This window comes from Hemitrygon akajei, chromosome 1 (assembly GCF_048418815.1).
Source record: "Hemitrygon akajei chromosome 1, sHemAka1.3, whole genome shotgun sequence".
NCBI lineage: Eukaryota > Metazoa > Chordata > Chondrichthyes > Myliobatiformes > Dasyatidae > Hemitrygon > Hemitrygon akajei.
In genome coordinates, this window is record NC_133124.1 from 5,851,696 (window position 1) to 5,872,513 (window position 20,818).

General features: G+C 43.6%; 1 protein-coding gene across 1 annotated transcript in view; it reads left to right on the top strand.

The window, feature by feature from the left end:
* The window catches only part of rad54b (RAD54 homolog B), a 187,740-nt gene that overhangs the window by 95,883 nt on the left and 71,039 nt on the right, over positions 1 to 20,818 (top strand). The window contains exons 3-5 of the mRNA XM_073026484.1: positions 5,517 to 5,786; positions 9,385 to 9,678; positions 13,519 to 13,681. Coding sequence (XP_072882585.1) covers positions 5,517 to 5,786; positions 9,385 to 9,678; positions 13,519 to 13,681 — 727 coding nt within the window. The remainder of the gene's footprint in view (positions 1 to 5,516; positions 5,787 to 9,384; positions 9,679 to 13,518; positions 13,682 to 20,818) is intronic.

A 20,818-nucleotide genomic window follows, 5' to 3' on the forward strand; every position in this document is an offset into this window, starting at 1 on the left:
GTAAGCAGCTTCAGGTGTGGCATCCTGTCAAAGGCCTTTTGAAAATCCAAACATACAACATCCACTGCATTCCCTTTATCTATCCTACTTGTAATCTCCTCAAAGAATTCTAATAGGTTTGTCAGGCAAGAATTTTCCTTAAGGAAACTATGCTGACTTTGTCCTATCTTGTCCTCTGTCACCAAATACTCCATCACCTCATTTTTAACAATTGATTCCCACATCTTCTCAACCACTGAGGTCAGGCTAACTGGCCTATAGTTTCCTTTCTACTTATATATACTTTCTGTAATAGATTTACTTATTTATTTTTCTATATTTATTGCGTATTTCGTTGTACTGCTGCCGCTAAGTTAACAAATTTCACGACATATGCCGGTGATGTTAAACCTGATTCTGATACTATATTTAAAGCAGAGGTTGATAGATTCTTGATTAGCCAGGGTATCAAAGTTTACAGGAAGAAGGCAGTACGATGGGGTTGAGACGGATAATATATCAGCTATGGTGGGTCTTGATGGGCCAAAAGGCCTAATTCTGCTCCTACGTCCTATGGTCTTATAAGTCCTGTGCACAGGAGAATGTAGATGTTTAAACCAAGAGAAAAGCTTTTACTGGTATGGATAAGACAGAATGTAAAACCGTGTGTGTGTGATTTTATTTCCTTTACTATTTTAATTCCTTACATATTTGCTGCTAATTTCCTTACATTTTTTACCCCAGTACCGTAAGCTGACTCAGAGTGATGAAGTAACACCTCTGAACCTGCCTTCAAAAACTCACACACATGTAGATATTGGTAATGATTTTGACCAACAGTAGGAAAATTCAATGAATTTCCCTCTTTGGGCCAACTCTGAAGAAACAGTGCCCAGCTTAATATAAGTGTGTATTCTACCTTTTACCTTCCTGTACATTGGTGATACCTGTCATAAATTGGGGATTGCTTCATCAAGCACCACCTCTCTATCCGCCAAAAGCGGAATTTCTTGGTGGCCAGCCATTCCTTTCCCCATTTCTGTTGCGTCATGTTGGTCCATGCCCTCCTCTTGTGCCAAGATGAGGCCACTCTCAGGGTGGAGCAGCAACATCTTGTATTTTGTCTGGATAGCCTCCAACCTAATAGATAGATGATAGATAGATAGATACTTTATTCATCCCCATGGGGAAATTCAACATTTTTTCCAATGTCCCATACATTTGTTGTACATACAATACTTAACTCAGTAATAATATGATATGCATCTAAATCACTAACTCAAAAAGCATTAATAATAGCTTTAAAAAAAAAGTTCTTAAGTCCTGGCAGTTGAATTGTAAAGCCTAATGGCATTGGGGAGTATTGACCTCTTCATCCTGTCTGAGGAGCATTGCATCGACAGTAACCTGTCGCTGAAACTGCTTCTCTGTCTCTGGATGGTGCTATGTAGAGGATGTTCAGGGTTTTCCATAATTGACCGTAGCCTACTCAGCGCCCTTCGCTCAGCTACCGATGTTAAACTCTCCAGTACTTTGCCCACGACAGAGCCCGCCTTCCTTATCAGCTTATTAAGACGTGAGGCGTCCTTCTTCTTAATGCTTCCTCCCCAACACGCCACCACAAAGAAGAGGGCGCTCTCAACAACTGACCTATAGAACATCATCAGCATCTCACTGCAGACATTGAATGACGCCAACCTTCTAAGGAAGTACAGTCGACTCTGTGCCTTCCTGCACAAGGCATCTGTGTTGGCAGTCCAGTCTAGCTTCTCGTCCAACTGTACTCCCAGATACTTGTAGGTCTTAACCTGCTCCACACATTCTCCATTAATGATCACTGGCTCCATATGAGGCCTAGATCTCCTAAAGTCCACCACCATCTCCTTGGTCTTGGTGACATTGAGACGCAGGTAGTTTGAGTTGCACCATATCACAAAGTCCTGTATCAGTTTCCTATACTCCTCCTCCTGTCCATTCCTGACACACCCCACTATGGCCGTGTCATCAGCGAACTTCTGCACATGGCAGGACTCCGAGTTATATTGGAAGTCAGATGTGTACAGGGTGAACAGGACCGGAGAGAGTACGGTTCCCTGTGGCGCTCCTGTGCTGCTGACCACTGTGTCAGACCTACAGTCTCCCAACCGCACATACTGAGGTCTATCTGTCAAGTAGTCCACTATCCAATCCACCATGTGAGAGTCTACTCCCATCTCCGTTAGTTTGTGCTTTAAGATCTTGGGCTGGATGGTGTTAAAGGCACTAGAGAAGTCAAGGAATGTAATCCTCACAGCACAACTGACCCCATCTAGGTGAGAGAGTGATTTGTGCAGCAAATACGTGATAGCATCCTCCACTCCCACCTTCTCCTTATACGCAAACTGAAGCGGATCCCGGGCGTGCCTGGTTTGTGGCCTCAGATTCTGTATTATCAGCCGCTCCATGGTCTTCATCACGTGCGACGTCAAGGCAACAGGTCTGAAGTCATTCAACTTCATGGCATAACTCTTGATTTCTCCTTCTCCCTCCCCCTCTCCTCTTCTTCTCTTCTCCTCTCTGACCTCTTACTTCTTGTCACCTCTCCCCGGGTCCCCTCCTCCTTCCCTTTCTCCTAAGGTCCACTCTCCTCTCCTATCAGATTTTTTCCTCTCCAGCTCTTTTCCTAACCCACCCACCTGGCTTCACCCATCTTCTTCTAGCTAACCTTCTTCCCTTCCCCGCAACTTGTTATTCTGGCATCTTCCCCCTTCCTTTCCAGTCCAGATGAAGGATCTCGGCCGGAAACATTGACTGTTTATTCATTTCCACAGATGCTGCCTGACCTGCTGAGTTCCTCCAGCATTTTGTGTGTGTTGCCTTTTACCCTTTCACCCATAGAATGTGGAAAACTACAGCATAGTATACTGTGACCCACAATGTTGTGCCTACCTTTTAACATACTCTATGATCGATCCAACCCTTCCCTCCCATTCTTCTATCATCCATGTGTCTCCCTGAGAGGTTCTGAAATGTCTCTAATGTATCTGCCTCTACCACCACCCCCAGCAGGGAGTTCCACACACTCACCACTCTGTACAGGACTTCTATCCGACGTCCCCCACTATACTTTTCTCCAATGACTTTAAAATTATGCCCCTCACATTAGCCATTTCCAGCCTGGGAAAAGTCTCTGGATATCCACTCGACCTATACCTCTTGTCCCATTTTTTTTAAAACTGTATTTTCATAAACTTTCTTAGGAAGCCTTCTCTCTGTATCCCTTCATCCCCTTAATAAATAAGAATCTATCATCCTCTCAACCATGAGAAAATCTGCAGATACTGGAAATCCAAAGCAACGAAGGCAAAAGTTCTTTAGCCAGAGGGTGGTGAATTTGTGGAATTTGTTTCCACTGATGGCTGTGAAGGTCAGAGTCATTTGGTGTATTTAAGGCGTAGATTGATAGGTTCTTGATTGGCCATGGCATCAAAGGTTATGGGGAGAAGGCTGGGGAGGAGTTTAAAAGGATCAGCCATGGTTGAATGACAGAGAAAACTCGATGGGCCAAATGGGCACTTTCTGCTCCTATGTCTTATGGTCTTAAAATGACGGAGGGACTCAGCAGGTCAGGCAGCATCAATGGAAAAGAGTAAACAGTTGGTGTTTCGGGCTGAGACCCTTCATCAGAACTGGAAAGAAGGAGAAGAAGTCAAGAATAAGAAGGAGAGGGGAGGGGAGGAAGATGTACACGGTGGCAGATGATAGGAGAGGGGGAGGGCCGAAGTAAAGAGCTGGGAAGTTGATTGGTGATAGAGATAAAGGGCCAGAGGAAGGTGAGTCTGATAGGAGAGGACTGAAGACAAAAATAGGGAATGGTGGTGGAGGAGGCATTACCAGGTGTTCAAGAAATCAATTTTCATGTCATCGGGTTGGAGGCTACCCAGACAGAATATAAGACGTTGCTCCTCCAACCTGAGTGTGGCCTCAACGTGGCAGTAGAGGGGGCCATGGATTGACATGTCGGAATGGGAATGGGAAGTAGGACTGGAATATCCTGCTTTTTGTGGTGGATGGAGTGAAACTGCTCGGTGAAGCAGTCTCCCAATCTACGTCGGGTCTCACCGATGTACAGGAGGCCCCACTGGGTGTATTGGATACAGTGAATGACCCCAACAGACTCACCGGCGAAGTTTTGCCTGGTCTGGAAGGACTGTTTGGGCCGCTGAATGGTGGTGAGGAAGGAGGTGTAGGGACAGGAGTGGCACTTGTTCCGCTTGCAAGGAGGGAGTCCAGTGGGGAGGGACGAGTGGACAAGGGATTTACATAGGGATCGATTCCTGTGGAAAGCGGAAAGTGAGGGTGAGGGAAAGATGTGCTTTGTGGTGAGATCCCATTGAAGATGGAGGAAGTTACAGAGGATTATGTGCTGGACATGGAGGCTGGTGGGATGGAAGGTAAATCGATCAATCTACCACCCCACTCACCTTCGGAGGTTGCATCTATCAACCCCTGCCTTAAACATACCCAATGACTTGTTCTACACAGCCATCTGTGCCAATGAATTCCACAGAATTAAACTCTCGGGTTAAAGAAATTCCTCCTCATCTCTGTTCTAAAAGGATGTCCCTCAATTCTAAGGCTGTGCCCTCAGGTCCCAGACCTATATAGAATGGTGGTCTAAATGAATTATTAACTTTACTTCCAACGGTTCACAATTCACAGACTGTATTCACTCTTCAGATTATGAAACATGTTAACTATGTTATGTATGAGGTGATTCATTTATCACCTGTTGAGGCCATCTATTGCCTGGGTTTGACCGTGGGTGTTGCGTCCCAGCTGTCTACATGATATGCAAGCCAGGGCAGTACGATGTGGAGAGCAAGCTGTTGCCCGTGTAGCAGGCTCCACCTCTCCATGCAGCTGATGAATTCACAGGAACGATACAGTTTGGCACCAGCTGTGTTGCAGGAGTTGCCAGTCAGCGCTGAGCTCAATGTAGGACTGCCTTAGGGACTTCAGGTCTGGCTTTTTCCTTTGGAGTTTACTCCCGGAGCCTTCCCCGTGAGTGGGTATCGCCACAAGGCAGTGGAGGTTTGAGATCAGAGTTTTCCTTCTCGTATGTGAGCTGCCAACCACAGCAGATGAGCCCCACAGAAGTGACTGGTTTTAAGATGCTAGTAACTCACCTTTGCGCCTTCTGTCTGTAGAAACAGTTCCACCAGACTTAGTAGCAAAGCTACAAGTGAAGGAGAGGAATTGGACATGGTTTTCAGAGGCCATTTGTGATGTATGCCAGAGGGAGTATTTACTGGGTAGTGGGAGCTTATCCGCACTACTACCCCACCCCCCCACCCCTCCTTTCCCGGCTATGACAACCTTTAGGAACCTTGTACAGTGAGCAGCCCGCACATTCTGCTGCCAATATACTGTGCCCACCATGTTTGTAAGGCATCTTGGTAATGTCAGTTGTCCCTATATTCCCATAGCTGATGTCGTGCTTCCGATTTGAATTACTTTTGCCAAGTGTAATTTAAACATATTGTGCTTTTCCGCAGATGCTTCTGCCCAGAAACAGTTGAAGCCAAAACAACCACTTGAAATAAGAAAACAAATCGAGAGGCCAACGCCACTGATGTCACTTCAGCCATCAAGCGTGGCGAAGCACACGGGAGAGAACGCCACTGACACGTTTGTTGCATACTACAGCGTCCTGTGGTGTAAGGCGTCAAAGAAGAAACACAAGAAGTGGGAGGGAGATGCAGTTTTGATTGTTCGGAAGACGTCTGTGCTTCTGAAGGACATAGAAGGCAAAGACATTGGAAAAGGTTAGCACTATTACTTTATAGTTTATTTAGCAGTCTATCTGTTCTCTCCATGACCATTGGGTTTTCCTCTGGGTGCTCCAGCTTCCTCCCATATTCCAAAGTTGTGCAGTTGTGGACGTGCTATGTTGGTGCTGAAAGCACGGTAACACCTGTGAGCTGCTCACAGCACAGCCTCGGACTGTGCTGGCCATTGACGCGAGCAACGAGAGAAAATCTGCAGATGCTGGAAACAACATGCTGGAGGAACTCAGCAGGTCAGGCAGAATCTATGGAAAAGAGTAAACGGTTGATGCTTCTGGCCGAGACCCTTCATCAGGACCGGAGGAAAAAGGTGAAAAGGTGGGGGGTGGGAGGGGAGAAAGAAATGTAAGGTGGTAGGTGATAGGTGAAACTGGGAGAGGGGGAGGGGTGAAGTAAAGAGCTGGGAAGTTGATTGGTGAAAGAGATAAGGGGCTGGAGAAGGGGGAATCTGATAGGAGAGGACAGAAGGCCATGGAAGAAAGGGAAGAAGGAGGAGCACCATGGGGAAGCGATAGGCAGGTAAGAAGATAAAGTGAGAGAGGGAAATGGGAATGGAGAATGGTGAATTGGGGGCATTACTGGAAGTTTGAGAAATCAATGTTCATGTCATCAGGTTGGAGGCTACCCAGATGGTATATAAGGTGTTACTCCTCCAACCTGAGTGTGGCCTCATTGCAGCAGTAGAGGAGGCCATGGACTGCATTTCATTGTATGTTTCAGTGTTCATGTGACAGATAAAGCTAATCTTTAAGATCTTAATCTTAAAATTTTTGGGTTGCATAAGGATTAACAAATTCTGTTTACAAAATGATTTTACCCCCTCATTTGAATTTTGAACAATATAAAATGGGGGGCAGGGGAGCACAGCAATGAATATTTTAAAGATTTAAAATGTGAAATGCATCATTTTCCATCAAAACAAATCAGTGAGGCTTGTGCTGGGCAGCCTGCAAGTTTCGGCATGCTTCCGGTACCTAAATAGTATGCCCATAATTCACTGACCCTAAACTGTACACCTTTGGAGAGTGAGAGGAAGCCATAGTACCTGGACAAAACCCACGCAGTCATGGGGAGAACGTACAAACTCCTTACAGACAGTGGTGGGAACTGCACCCCAATACTACCCATGGGGCTGTAACAGTTTTTCACTAATCACTATTTACCAAGTAATGAAATGCCTAGCATTTCATGTCGTGTTGAGTAATAATATTTGATTATTTTTCATTCTTAATTTGGTGAAAACCCTGAAGAATTTGTGATTAGATGAGAAAATTTATACATTTGAAAAGCTTCTATGTTGTAATTAAAGGAACGAAGCAGAGGTGAGAAATTTTAAATTTTGGGGGCAGAAATTATAGTAAATACCGGTAAGTCTGTTTCTTTTAGAGTATAGAATGTAGAAAATTATAGCACATTACAGGCCCTTCAGCCCATGATGTTGCACTGACCTTTTAACCTACACTAAGATCAATCTAACACTTCCCTCCTACATAGCCCTCCATTTTCCAATCATCCATATGCCTATGTAAGAGTCTCTTAAGTGTCCCTAATGTACCTAACTACCACCTCCCTGGCAGGGAGTTCTACTCAGTCCTTACTTACCTGCCCGCCCTCCTCCCCCCCCCCCCCCCCCATTACTTCTTTCAATCACTTTAAAATTATTCCCCCTTGTATTAGCCATTTCTGCCCTGAGAAAATGTCTCTGGCTGTCTACTCTATCTATTCCTCTTGTACATCTCTTTCAAGTCACCTCTCATCTTCCTTTGATCCAAAGAGAAAATCCCTAGCTCGCTCAACCTGTCGTCACAAGACAGGCTCTCTAATCAGGCAGCATTCTGGTAATTCTCTTCTGACCCCTCTCCAAAGCTTCCACATCCTCCCTATAATGAGGCCAGAACTGAACACGAAATTGCAAGTGTGCTCTAACCAGGGTTTTATAGAGCTGCCACATTTTGTTTGACCTTTTGTCTGTTTCCCATATTTTTTATTTTTATTGTGTATTTACTCTCCCATTGTATATAATCAAGTATCTTTGCTTCCAAAGTTTAAGTGTGTACGGTCCTTTGTAGAAGTAGTGCAATGACTCGAGTTGAGTGTGATGTTCTTCTAAGGGGTTGTCTATTGGTGGGTCCTCAGGTGTCTGTGGAGGCCGATCTGGGATCCACGTATCCTAGTAAGTGGTGGCTGTGGTTAGTGGTTGGGTCTGTTGGTTGCTCAGTCTCCTTTCACAGCTGCTGCTTATTCTCTGGGCAGCAAAGGAAACACTTCAAAGACAACATCAAAATCAGCTTGAAAAAGTCAATGTTATATTTAATAACCAGTAAGACATTGCACTCAATAGATATACTTGGAGAAAATCTTTTAAGGGGGACCTGAATTACAAGAGAACGACCTCCACACAGAGTCCTTTGTTGTATGAAATATAAGACCATAAGACATACGAGCAGAATTAGGCCTTTCGCCCCATCGAGTGTTCTCTGTCATTCCATCAAGGCTGATTTATTATCCGTCTCAACTCCATTCTTCTGCCTTCTGCCCTAACTAATCAAGAACTTATCAACTTCCGCATTAGATATATTCAATGATGTGGCCTCCAAAGCTGTCTGTGGCAATGAATTTGATAAATCCACCACCCTGTGGCTAAAGAAATTCCTCCTCATCTCTGTTCTAAATGAGTGTCCCTCTATAATGAGACTAGGTCCTCTGATTCTAGACACTCCCACCATAGGAAACATCCTCTCCACTTCCACACCATCTCAGCTTTTCAATATGCAATATGCTTCAATGCAATCCCCCCCTCATTCTTCTAAACTCCAGTGTATACAGGCCCAGAGCCATCAAACACTCCTTATACATTGACCGTTTCATTGCTGGAATCATTCTTGTGAATCTCCACTGGACACTCACCAGCACTAGCACATCTTTTCTGAGGTAAAGGGCCTAAAACTGTTTACCATACTCCAAGTGCGCACTGGCCAATGCCTTATAAAGCCTGAGCATTACATCCTTGCCCTTATAGTCATCATTGGTCAGGGTCAACTGTGGATGTTGTGTCTTAGCTGTCTAGATGCACCAACCAGGGCAGTATGATAAGGAGAGCAAGCTGTTGTCCATGTAACAGGCTCCCCCTCTCCATGCAACTGATGAACCCAAAGGGGTGGCTGAGACCGATACATTTTGACATCAGCAGCCTAGCAGGAGTTGTCAGTCAGCGATGAATTCAACATAGGACTGCCTGAGGGTACCCCACTCTGCATTTTTCGCTTGGGGTTTACTCCCAAAGCCTTCTTCATGGGTGCGTATTGCTGCAAGGCAGTGGAAGTTTGAGATCGGAGTTTTCCTTCTCTGAGATGAGCTGCCAACCATGATTGACGAAGCCCATCTGCCCAAAGTGACTAATTTTAGGCTAATAATATAAATATTTTATAAATACTTTTCCTTCTAAATCATATACTACATACGTACTTTGATGATAAATATACTTTGAAAGCCTTTGACTTTAATGGGTGATTATGCAGCAATGTCTCCAAATGAGTACAAATAAACTGGAGTTCTATGTTCTTTCTTTGTCTTTTAGGAACAGGATATAAATTAAAAGAACTTGCATCCCTTTCTGAAGGCCAGACGTTAATGATTGGTGGGAAGGAGATAGAGATTATGGGAACGATTTCAGCAGAGGACTTTATGAGTGGCCGCTGCTTCCACGCTACAGCTGCTGCTTCTTCAGACCTGTCACGGCCACCCACCTCGCAGCCGCCTTTGCTTAAACAGTTTACTTGCCCACTGAGGAATGCTGCTGGACTGAGCCAAACAGAAGGCTTTAAAAAACCCTTAATGGACTATAAGCCTCGGCATGATCCAAGTGCACCAAGTAAGCATTGTAACTGATGATTTGCAACTTTGCAGTTGCTGACTTAACTATGACAATGTTAAATAGTACTAGTGTTGTGATTAACTGCTGAATCCATGAACTCAGAATCAGAATCGTTGACGTATGTCGTGAAATTTGATGACTTGTGGCAGCAGTACAGTGTAATGCATAACATATTGCTGTAAGTTACAATAAGATAAATAAATAAATAGTGCAAAAAGAAACCCAAAAGTGAGGGAGTGTTCATGGGTTTATTGAAGCTGACATAAAACTTCGGGTGTGTGTCTTCATGCTTTATACTTCTTCTCCGATGGTAGCAATAAGAAGAGGGCATGCTTTGGGTGATGGGGATCCTTAATGATGGATGCTGCCTTCTTGAGGGATTGCCTTTTGAAGATGTCCTTGAATGTGGGAAGGCTAGTACCCATGATGTTGCTGGTGAGTTTACAACTCCCTACAGCTTCTTCCAATCCTGTGCAGTGGCCCCTCCATACCAGACAGTGATGCAGCCAGTTAGAATGCTCTGCATGCTAAATCTGTAAAGATTTACTAGTCATTGGTGACATACCAAATCTCCTCGAATCCCTGATGAAATGTTGCCGTTAGCGTGCTCTCTTCATAATTGCATCAATAGTTTGAGCCCATGATAGGTCGTCAGAGGTGCTGACACTCAGGAAATTGAAACTGCTCACCCTCTCCACTGCTAATCCCTCAACAAGAACTGGTGTGTTTTGCCTTGACATTCTCTTCCTGAAGTCCACAATCAATTCCTTGGTCCTACTGACTAAATGCAAGGTTGTTGTGACACCACTCAGCCTGCTGCTGAGTGTGTGGCTTCAGGCTCCTGTACTTCCTCCCTGATGGTAGCAATGAGAAGAGGACATGGCCTGGATGGTGAAGATCCTTAATGATGGATTGATGGATACTGCCTTCTTGAGGCATCGTCTTTTGAAGATGTCCTCAGTGCTGGGGAGGCGAGTGCCCATGATGATCTACTATAAATAGCTCTAATGGCAGGACTTTCAGCTCACTGAAACAATCAAAATTCCACTTTCACTAAGTGAATCTCGTTTTAATCTCCACACATTCCCCAGACTCTTCCACTCGTCTGTGCTCGAAAGACATTTGGCAGTGGCCCATTAACCTGCCAATCACCATGTCTCTGGGAGGTGGGAGGAAAATAGAATGCCTGCAGGAAACTCAGGCAGTGTGGTGAACTACATATACCTGTCTGGACACACCCCCTGCAGACTGCTCCTGTGGCTCCTCCCACAGACCCCTATATAAAGGCGATTGAGGTCTGAGCCTGGCTGCTCAGTCTCCAGGATGTAGTATGGTGGTCAACCACTGCTTGTTCCTTTTTCCAGTCAATAAAAGCCGATATCTCGCCTTTACGTCTCAGAGAGAGTTATTGATGGTGCATCAGGCAGTAATGAGAAAACAGAAAGGGTAAGATGAGGGAGCACACACTAATCCTCATAGAGGGGTCAGGTGGAAAGTGAGCAATTTCAAGTTCCTGAGTGTCAATATCCTGGGCCCAACATATCGAAGCAGCAACAAAGAAATCACAACAGCAGCTATATTTCATTAGGAGTTTTCTTTATTATTTTTATTTTTGAACTACTTACTTAATTTAACTGTTATATATATAAATATATACACATACATACACACACAGTCGGCCCTCCGTATCTGCGGGTTCCACATCTGTGGATTTAACCAACCGTGGATCAAAAATATTCAAAAAAATACCAGGAAGTTCCAAAAAGCAAAACTTGAATTTGCCGCGCACCGAGCACTACACTGAATCCACGGAATGAAGTGATGTGTAGGCATACCCTGCTGTAGCCTCCCGCCATCTCACAGATCCTCAGTCTCTCTCTAGCACTCGTTGTTTGAGCATTGTTCGCCTCGTGTCTCGTTCATTCGCTAACTTGTGTTGTGAGCAAGAGGAAGGATTTTAAGGCTCGTAAGGGATGGCTGGCTAGCTATGTAAAGCGCTACAGCCTCAAGAACTTAAAGATCATGGGAGAATCGGCATCGGCTGATGCCAAGGCAGCATCAGCGTTCCCAGAAGAGCTACAATGGTTGCGTCTGTACTGAACATGTACAGACTTTTTTTCCTGTCATTATTCCCTAAACAATACAGTATAACAACTATTTACATAGCATTTACATTGTAATAGGTATTATAAGTAATCTAAAGATGATTTAAAGTACGTATACGGGAGGGCGTGCGTTAATTATATGCAAATACTACGCCATTTTATATAAGGGACTTCAGCATCCCCGGATTTTGGTGTCCGCGGGGGGTCCTGGAACCAATCCCCTGTGGATACCGAGGGACAACTGTATATACTTACTGTAATTCATGTTTTTTTTACTATTATTATGTATTGCATTGCACTGCTGCTGGAAAGACAAGAAATTTCATGACGTGCTGATGATATTAAAAATAATTCTGATTCTGATGTGTAAATTCTATGCATCCACCACTCTCTGTAAAAAAAAACTACCTCTGGCATCCCCCCATACTTTCCTCCAAACACCTCAAAATTATGCCCCCCTCATATTAGCCAGCTCTGCCCTGGGAAAAGGTCTCTGGCTGCCACTTGATTTTGTACACCTCTATCAAGCCACCTCTCATTCTGGAAAGAGCAAAGCCCTAGCTCGCTCAACCTTTCCACGAGAGAGGTGCTCTCTAATCCAGGCAACAACTTCGTAAATCAAGTTGATTTGATCTGCCTCATGACATTTATCTTAACAATTTTGTCTTTCAGGCAGCATTCAGATTTGTTTTTTCATGTACATCGAAACATACAGTGAAATGCGTTGTTTGCATAAACAGCCAACACAAGAACATAAGAAATAGGGGCAGGAGTCGGCCATCTGGCCCGTCGAGCCTGCTCTGTCATTCAATAAGATCATGGCTGATCTGGCCATGGACTCATCTCCACCTCCCGGCCTTTTCCCCAGGGATGTACTGAGGGCAGCCTGCAAGTGTCGCTACACATTCTGGCACCAAAATACCATGCCCGCGATACTCAGCAGAGCAACACAGAACACAGCACAACAAAACGGAGAACAGCAAGTGACAAAGCAACAATAAAAAAACAAACCTCATTCCTCCCTCCCACCCACCCGTGGACATACACAGTCCTCTATCCCAGGACAGGCCTCTTTGGTCTTGGATATATTTAAAGCAGAGATTGATAGAGGTTCACGAGAATGATCCCAGGAATGAAATGGTTAATGTGTAGAAGCGTTTGATGACTCTGGGCCTGTGATTGCTGGAATTCAGAAGAATGAGGAGAGAATCTCATAGAAACCTATCAAACATTGAAAGGCCTAGATAGAGTGGACATCGAGAGGATGTTGCCTGTAGCGGGGGAGTCTAGGACCAGAGGGCCCTGCATCAGAATAGAAGGATGTCCCTTTAGATCAGAGATGAGCAGGACTTTTTTTAGCCTGGAAGTGGTGAATCTGTGGAGTCCAAATCATTGAGAGTGATTGAAGTGAAGTTAGACAGATTCTTGATTAGTCAGGATGTCAAAGGTTTGGAGGAGAAGGCAAGAGAATTGAGTTGAAGGGGATAATAAATCAGCCATGATGGAATGGTGGAGCAGACTCGATGGGCTGAATGGCCCGTTTCAGCTTTTATACATTATATTCTTATGGTGTTACAAAAATTATTATTCATTGCAGTAAAACTTATTGATTCATGGGTATAAAATACTTTACTGTTTTGGTGTATAATATTATTATATGTATAAGCACAGGAATAATTTTGTAAAATATTGAAGATAATGGTTAAATGTCTAGTTCTCAATTTACCAACAGATGCTTTAGTAGCGCCACGGCCAAATCTGAGTCACCAGTGGATCTTCAATAAAGCTGGTCTGCCAGTGGTGGATGTGGTGGTCGATCCCTACCTGACCGTACACTTCCGACCTCACCAGAGGGACGGTGTCATTTTCCTCTATGAGTGTGTCATGGGAATGAGGTAGGGGGCTCTCTTTTCTCATGGAATGGCATGGTACTGTTACAAAATTCTAATCAAAACCAATGGATGAGATCTATCAAGATTGTTATATCTTTCATTTAGATTTTAATTATGGAGCAGACTTAATGGGCCAAATGGCCTACTTCTGCTCCTATATCTTATGGTCCATTTAGTACAAAGTGTTTGTGAAAACATGACCCTATCTTGTTGAACAGGTATGTTTCATGTCGATAAAATTGTAAATAACCTCAATACAAATCCAATGCATCATTCCACAAATGCAAAGATATTCATTAAGGTAAATAGAACATAGAATATAAACATTACAATACAGTGCAGGCCCTTTGACCTGTGATGTTGTGCCATTCTTATCTATCGACTCAATCAATATCTATCAATCAATCGACTCTAACCCTTTCCTCCCACATAACCCTCCATTTTTCTATCATCCATATGGCTATTTAAAAGTCCCTAATGTATCTGCCTCCAACACTATCCCTAGCAGAGTGTTCTGTGCATACTTTCCTCCAATCACATTAAAATGATGCCCCATTGTATTATCCAATTCTACCCTGGGAGAAAGTCTCTGGCTGTCCTCTCTATCTGTGCCTCTTTATCATCCTGTACACCTCTATCAAGCTACCTGTCATCCTCCCTCTCCTTCAGGAAAGCCCGAGCTCTCACAACCTATCCTCGTAAGACATGCTCTCTAATCCAGGCAGCATCCTGGTAAACCTCCTCTGCAGCCTCTCTAAAGCTTTCACATCCTTCCTATAATGAGGCCATCAGAACAGCAGACAACATTCCAAGTGTGGCCTAACAGGGACTTATGGTCATAGGATGTGTCATTTCTGTAAACAACCAACACTCTGCAAGATTGTGTTGGGTGCAGCTCGCAAGAGTCACCATTTATTCCAGCGCCAACATAGTTGCTCGGCAGAACAGCACAAGCAAGAACAACCAAACAGTACAACACAACATGTATGAGATCTATCCAGATTGTTATGTCTGTTGATTCTGTTATGGTTACTATTCCATAGATTTATTGAGCATGCCCACAGGAAGATCAATCTCAGCATTGTATATGGTTACAGATATGTACTTTGTTAATAAATTTACTTAGAACGTGATAAAATTGTAAATCAAAATCAGAATCAACCAGAATCAGGTTTATTATCACCGGCACGTGATGTGAAATTTGTTAACTTAGAAGCAGCAGTTCAATGCAATACATAATCTAGCAGAGAGAGAGAAAAAAAAACATAATAAAAAATAAACAAGTAAATCAATTACGTATATTGAATAGATTATTAAAAAATGTGCAAAAACAGAAATACTGTATATTAAAAAAAGTGAGCTAGTGTCCAAAACTTCAAAAGCCATTTAGGAATCGGATAGCAAAGGGGAAGGAGCTGTTCCTGAAATGCTGAGTGTGTGCCTTCAGGTGTCTGTACCTCCTACCTGATGGTATCAGTGAGAAAAGGGCATGCCCTGGGTGCTGGAGGTCCTTAATAATGGACGCTACCTTTCTGAGACACCGCTCCCTAAAGATGTCCTGGCTAGTTTGTACGCTAGTGCCCAAGATAGAGCTGACTAGATTTACAACCTTCTGCAGCTCACTTTGGTCCTGTGCAGTAGCCCCTCCATACCAGACAGTGATGCAGGCACTACCACAAAGCAACTCAAATGCATCATTCCACATGTTAGAAATAAGTCAAAAATCTATCACCATAAAAATAATTATTAAAAGAATTATTTCATATATTTTCCCAGGAGCAGGCACAGGATCAGTACTTTAATCTAGAAATATTTATGTGCTACATAAAAGAATTTAATTAAAAACATAATTGCATGATTCTTGATAGTTTGGTTAAAAGACACTGGTGCATGTGAAAAATCTCAAAGGTCTGATTCTCGTAAGATGTCAGTTTGGTTCAGATTTAGATTTACAGTATTTACCACATGTACATTGAAATATACAGAGAAATGTGTGCTTTGTGTTAAGACCCAACCCAGTTCGAGGATGTGCTGGGGGCAGCCTGCAAGTGTTGCCACACATTCTAGCACCAAACAAAAGATAACTAGACACGATGCCGTTTTGTCAAATGGTGTGTTGCACACAGGTGGACAGTGCCTCGGCTAATTTGTGAATGCACAGTGTAAGAATGGGAGAGGCATATTTTGTCGAGATATGTGCCACTTTCTCTAATCCATCTCAGTGAATGGATGGACCTACAGAAGGTTCATAGAGCACAGAACTGGGCCCTTTGGCCCACCATGTACATGCTGACCCTTTTAAGCATCTACATCAGGGGCTTCCAACCTTTCTTACGCCATGGATCCCTACCATTAACCAAAGGTTCCGAGAACCCCAGTTTGGGAACCCCTGATCTACATGAATCCCATCTGTGTGCATCAGTATGGTATTTTTTTTTGAAGTCTTGTCAATTTAAATGATTGCCCCTTCAGTCTAGACCATAAGACATAGGAGCAGAATTAGGCCATTCATCCATCGAGTCCGTATCGCCATTTCATCATGGCTGATTCCAGATCGCATTCAACCCCATACATCTGTCCTCTCCTTTGATGCCCTGACCAATCGGGAATCAATCAACTTCCGCTTTAAATATACCCATGGACTTGGCTTCCACTGCAGTTGTGGCAGAGCATTCCCAAGATTCACCACTCTTTGGCTAAAAAAACCTCCTTACTTCGGTTCTAAAAGGTCACCCCTCAATTTTGACACAGTGTCCTCTAGTTCTGGATACCTCCACCAGAGGAAACATCCTCTCCACATCCACCGTATCTAGTCCTTTCAACATCCAGTTGATTTCAATGAGAGCCCCATGCGTTCTTCTAAATTCCAGTGAGTACTGGCCCAAAGCTGCCAGATGCTGCTCATATGTTAACCCCTTCATTCCCAAAATCAACCTCGTGTATGTTCTCTGGACTCTCTTCAATGACAACACATCCTTTCTGAGATATGGGGCCCAAAACTGCTGACAATACTCCAAGTGTGGCCTGACTAGTGTCTTATAAAGCATCAGTGTTATCTCCTTGCTTTGATATTCTATTCCCCTTGAAATAAATGGCAACATTGCATTTACCTTCTTTACCACAGACTCAACCCATGAATCAACCTTCTGGGATTCATGCACGAGGACTCCTAAGTCCCTCTGCACCTCTGATGTTTGAATTTTCTTCCCATTTAGATAGTAGTCTGCACTATTGTTCCATTTACCAAAATACATTTTAATACATTTCCCAACACTGTTTTCCATCTGCCACTTTTTTGCCTATTCTTCGAATTTGTCTAAGTCTTGCTACAATCATGTTGCTTTCTCAGCACTACCCACCCCTCCAACTATCCTTGTATCATATGAAAACTTTGCCACAAAGCCATCAATTCCGTTATCCAAATCACTGACAAACAATATGAAAAGTAGTAGTCCTCTGAGGAACAGCACTACTCACAGGCAGCCAACCAGAAAAGGTTCCTTTTATTCCCATTCTCCTGCTTGTCAGCCATTCCGCTACCCATGCCAGTATCTTTCCTGTAATGCCTTAGAATTTTATCTTGTTAAGCAGTCTCATGTTAAGCACCTTATCAAATGCGTTCTGAAAATCTACATAGGTGATATCCACTGACTCTCCTCTATCTATCCTGCTTGTAACTTCTTCAAAGAACTCTAACAGATATGTCAAGCAAGATTTCCCTTCACAGAAACCATGCTGACTTTGACTTATTTTATCATTATTCTCCAAGTACCCTGAAACCTTGTCCATTATAATGGACTCCAACACTTTCCCAACCACTGAGGTTAGGCTATCTGGCTCATAATTTCCTTTCTTTTGTCTTCGTCCCTACTTAAAGAGTGGAGTGACATTTTCAATTTGTCCCAGTCCGCCAGGGCCATGCCAGAATCAAGTGATTCTTGAAAGATCATGACCAATGCATCTGTTATCTCTTCACCAGCTTCTTTCAGGACTCTGGGATGTAGTCCATCTGGCCCAGGTGACTTATCCACCTTAAGACCTTTGAGTTTGCCTACCACTTTTTCCTTCAGTAATAAATAGCAATGGCACTCACTCCTGCTCCTGACACTCAAGGACTTCTGGCTTACAGTTAGTGTCTTCCACAGTAAAGACCAAAGCAAAGTACTTTGGTACTTTGCCCTCAGCTAGTTTGCCCTCATATTTCATCTTTTCCCTTCTTATAGCTTTTTTAGTTACCATTTGTTGGATTTTAAAAACTTTCCAATCACCCAACTTCCCATTCACTTTTGCTACCTTTTATGCCCTTGGCTTTTATGCAGTCCTTAATTTCCCTTGTCAGCCACAGTTGCCTAACCCTGCCATTTGAGAACAACTTCTTCTGTGGAACATATCTATCTTGAGCATTGTGAATTATTCCCAGAAACTTCAACCACCTCTGTTCTGCTGTCATACCCGATAGTATCCCCCTGCAAACCACCTGGGCAAGCTCCTCTCTCATGCCTCTATAATTCCCTTTATTCCATTGCGATATTGATACATGTGACTTTCGCTTCTCTCTCTCAAATTGCATTATGAATTCAATCATATTATGATCACTGCTTCCTAAGGGTTCTTTTATGTTAAGCTGACTAATAAAATCTAGGTTTTTACACAACACTCAAGATAGTCAAAGATAGTCTTTCTATAGTACTCTAAAAAGCCAACTCGTAGGCATTCAACGAATTCCCTCTCTTGCGATCCGACACCAACCTGATTTTCCCAATCCCCTTGCATGTTAGTTCTTCCATTACAATTGTGATTATTACGTAGCCTTATTATATGCCCTTTTCCAGCTCCCTTTGCAATCTCAACCCCACATCTTGGCTACTATTTGGAGTCCCTGATATGACTCCCATAATGGTGTTTTCACCCTTGCAGTTTCTTAACTCCACTCACAAAGATTCAACATTCTCTGACCCTGTCACCTCTTTTTAAAGGTATAATTCCATCTCTTGCCAACAGAGCCACACCACCGACTATGCCTTCCTGCCTGTCCTTTTGATACAAAGTATATCCTTTGATGTTAAGCTTCCAACTATGACTTTCTTTCAGCCACGACTCAGTGATGCCCACAATGTTATACTGACCAATCTCTAATTGCATCACGAATTTGTCCAACTTATTCCGAATGCTACACGCATTTAAATACAGCATCTTCAGTCCTGCATTCTTCGCCCTTTTGAATTTTGCTTCTGTGGTACAACTTAGCTCTTTGATCTGTCTGCATTTGTACCCAATCATTGGCTTGTCCTTCCTTACATTCCTGTTACACCCATCATCTACTTGTAAACCTGCTGGCTCATCTGCAGCTCTGTGACTCTGGTTCCTATACCTCTGCCATATTATTTAAACCTCCCCTATCAGCAAGGATATTTGTCTGCCCGCACCTGTACCAGTATCTGATTCTACCATCTCATCTGGCAGTGTATTCATTCACCCAAAGTCAAAGTAAAATTGATTATCAGAGTACATACGTGTCATCACATACAACCCTGAGATACTTTATCATACTTAGCAAATCTATGGAACAGTAACTATAAACAAGATCGATGGATAACCAACTTTGCAAAAGTAGATATAAAAAAAAGGCAATAAATAGCAAGCATGAAATAACAAGATAATAGAGTCCTTAAATGAGTGTAGTTACCCCTTTTCGTTCAAGAGCCTGATGGGTGAGGGGTTGTAACTGTTCTTGAACCTGATGGTGTCAGTTGTTCCTTCCACCTGATGGCCGCAGAGAGAAAAGAGCTTGGCCTGGGTGAGGAGGGTGTTTGATAATGGATGCTGTTTCCCTATGGCATCGTTTCATGTGGATGTGCTCAGTGGTGGGGAGGGTTTTACCCTCGATGTGGTGGGCAGAATCTACTACCTGTTGTATGATTTTCTGCTCAAAGGCATTGGTGTTTCCGTACCAGGCTGTACTGCAGCCGGTCACCACACTGTCTACCACTCATCCATAGACGTTTGCCAAGGTTTTTGATGACATGCTGACTCTCCACAGACTCCCAAGGAAGTAGAGCCTCTTTCGTGCTTTCTTTGCAAATATATTTATATGATGGGTGCAGGACAGGTCTTCTGACATGGTGACACCCAGGAATTTAAACTTGCTGACCCTCTCCACCTCTGGTCCTCCGATGATTGCTGGCTCATGGACTTCTGGTTTCCCTCTCCTGGTCTGCGATCAGTTCCTTGGTCTTATTGTGCAAAAAACTAAACATGCACCCTCAAACTCTTCTAACTTCCTTCTTCTCACCTTAAACCTATGCCCTCTTCGCTATGATATCCCCTCAACCATCGGTCTTGATTCCTGATTAATCCTGTTTGTCTCCTTAAAGCCTCCTCTGCCCTGTCCCCGGCCTGCTGTGGATCAGCCTGAAGACCCCAGCTGCCAATCACAACCTCAACTCTGTCCCCTTTTACCAATCAACTCTAATTTAGGCAGGACACCATGTGCTTGCAACTCATATTCACCTATCATTTAATATATATTTGCTACAATATTCATGTGGCTTAGCTACTAAGTCTGGCAGAACCATCTCTTCAGACAGGAGAAAGGGCAAAGATGGGTTTCTGGCACCTTAAAACCAGTTACTTCGGACAGATAGGGCTTGTCAGCCATTGTTGGCAGCTCACCTAGGAGAAGGAAAGCTGATCTCAAACCTTCACTGTCATGCGGCTTTACCCACTCATGGGGAAAGCTTTGGCAGTAAACCCAGAGGGAAAATCTAGAGCTGGAGTCCCTCAGACAACCCTATGTTGAATTCAATGTTGATTGGCAACTCCTATAATGCTGCTGGTATCAAAGTGAATTGGTCTCTGCCGTTCCTTTGAGTTCATCAGATGCACGGAGAGGGGGAGCTTGGGCAACAGCTTGCTCTTGTTACGGGTCAACGGTTCACTTTAAACGCCTGGACAGGGCGGGTGGATGATGCCAGTATAACGAAATGCGGACAGATTACTAGGACATTTGAGAGAGAGAGAGAGTTGAGACTTCAGACTGCAGGAGCTCGCTACAGTAATGGGTGAAGTTTGATAGTTTCCCATGCCCAAAGGATTGGGTTGATTAGCAGCACACAGTGCATATTGTATATATGACTATCA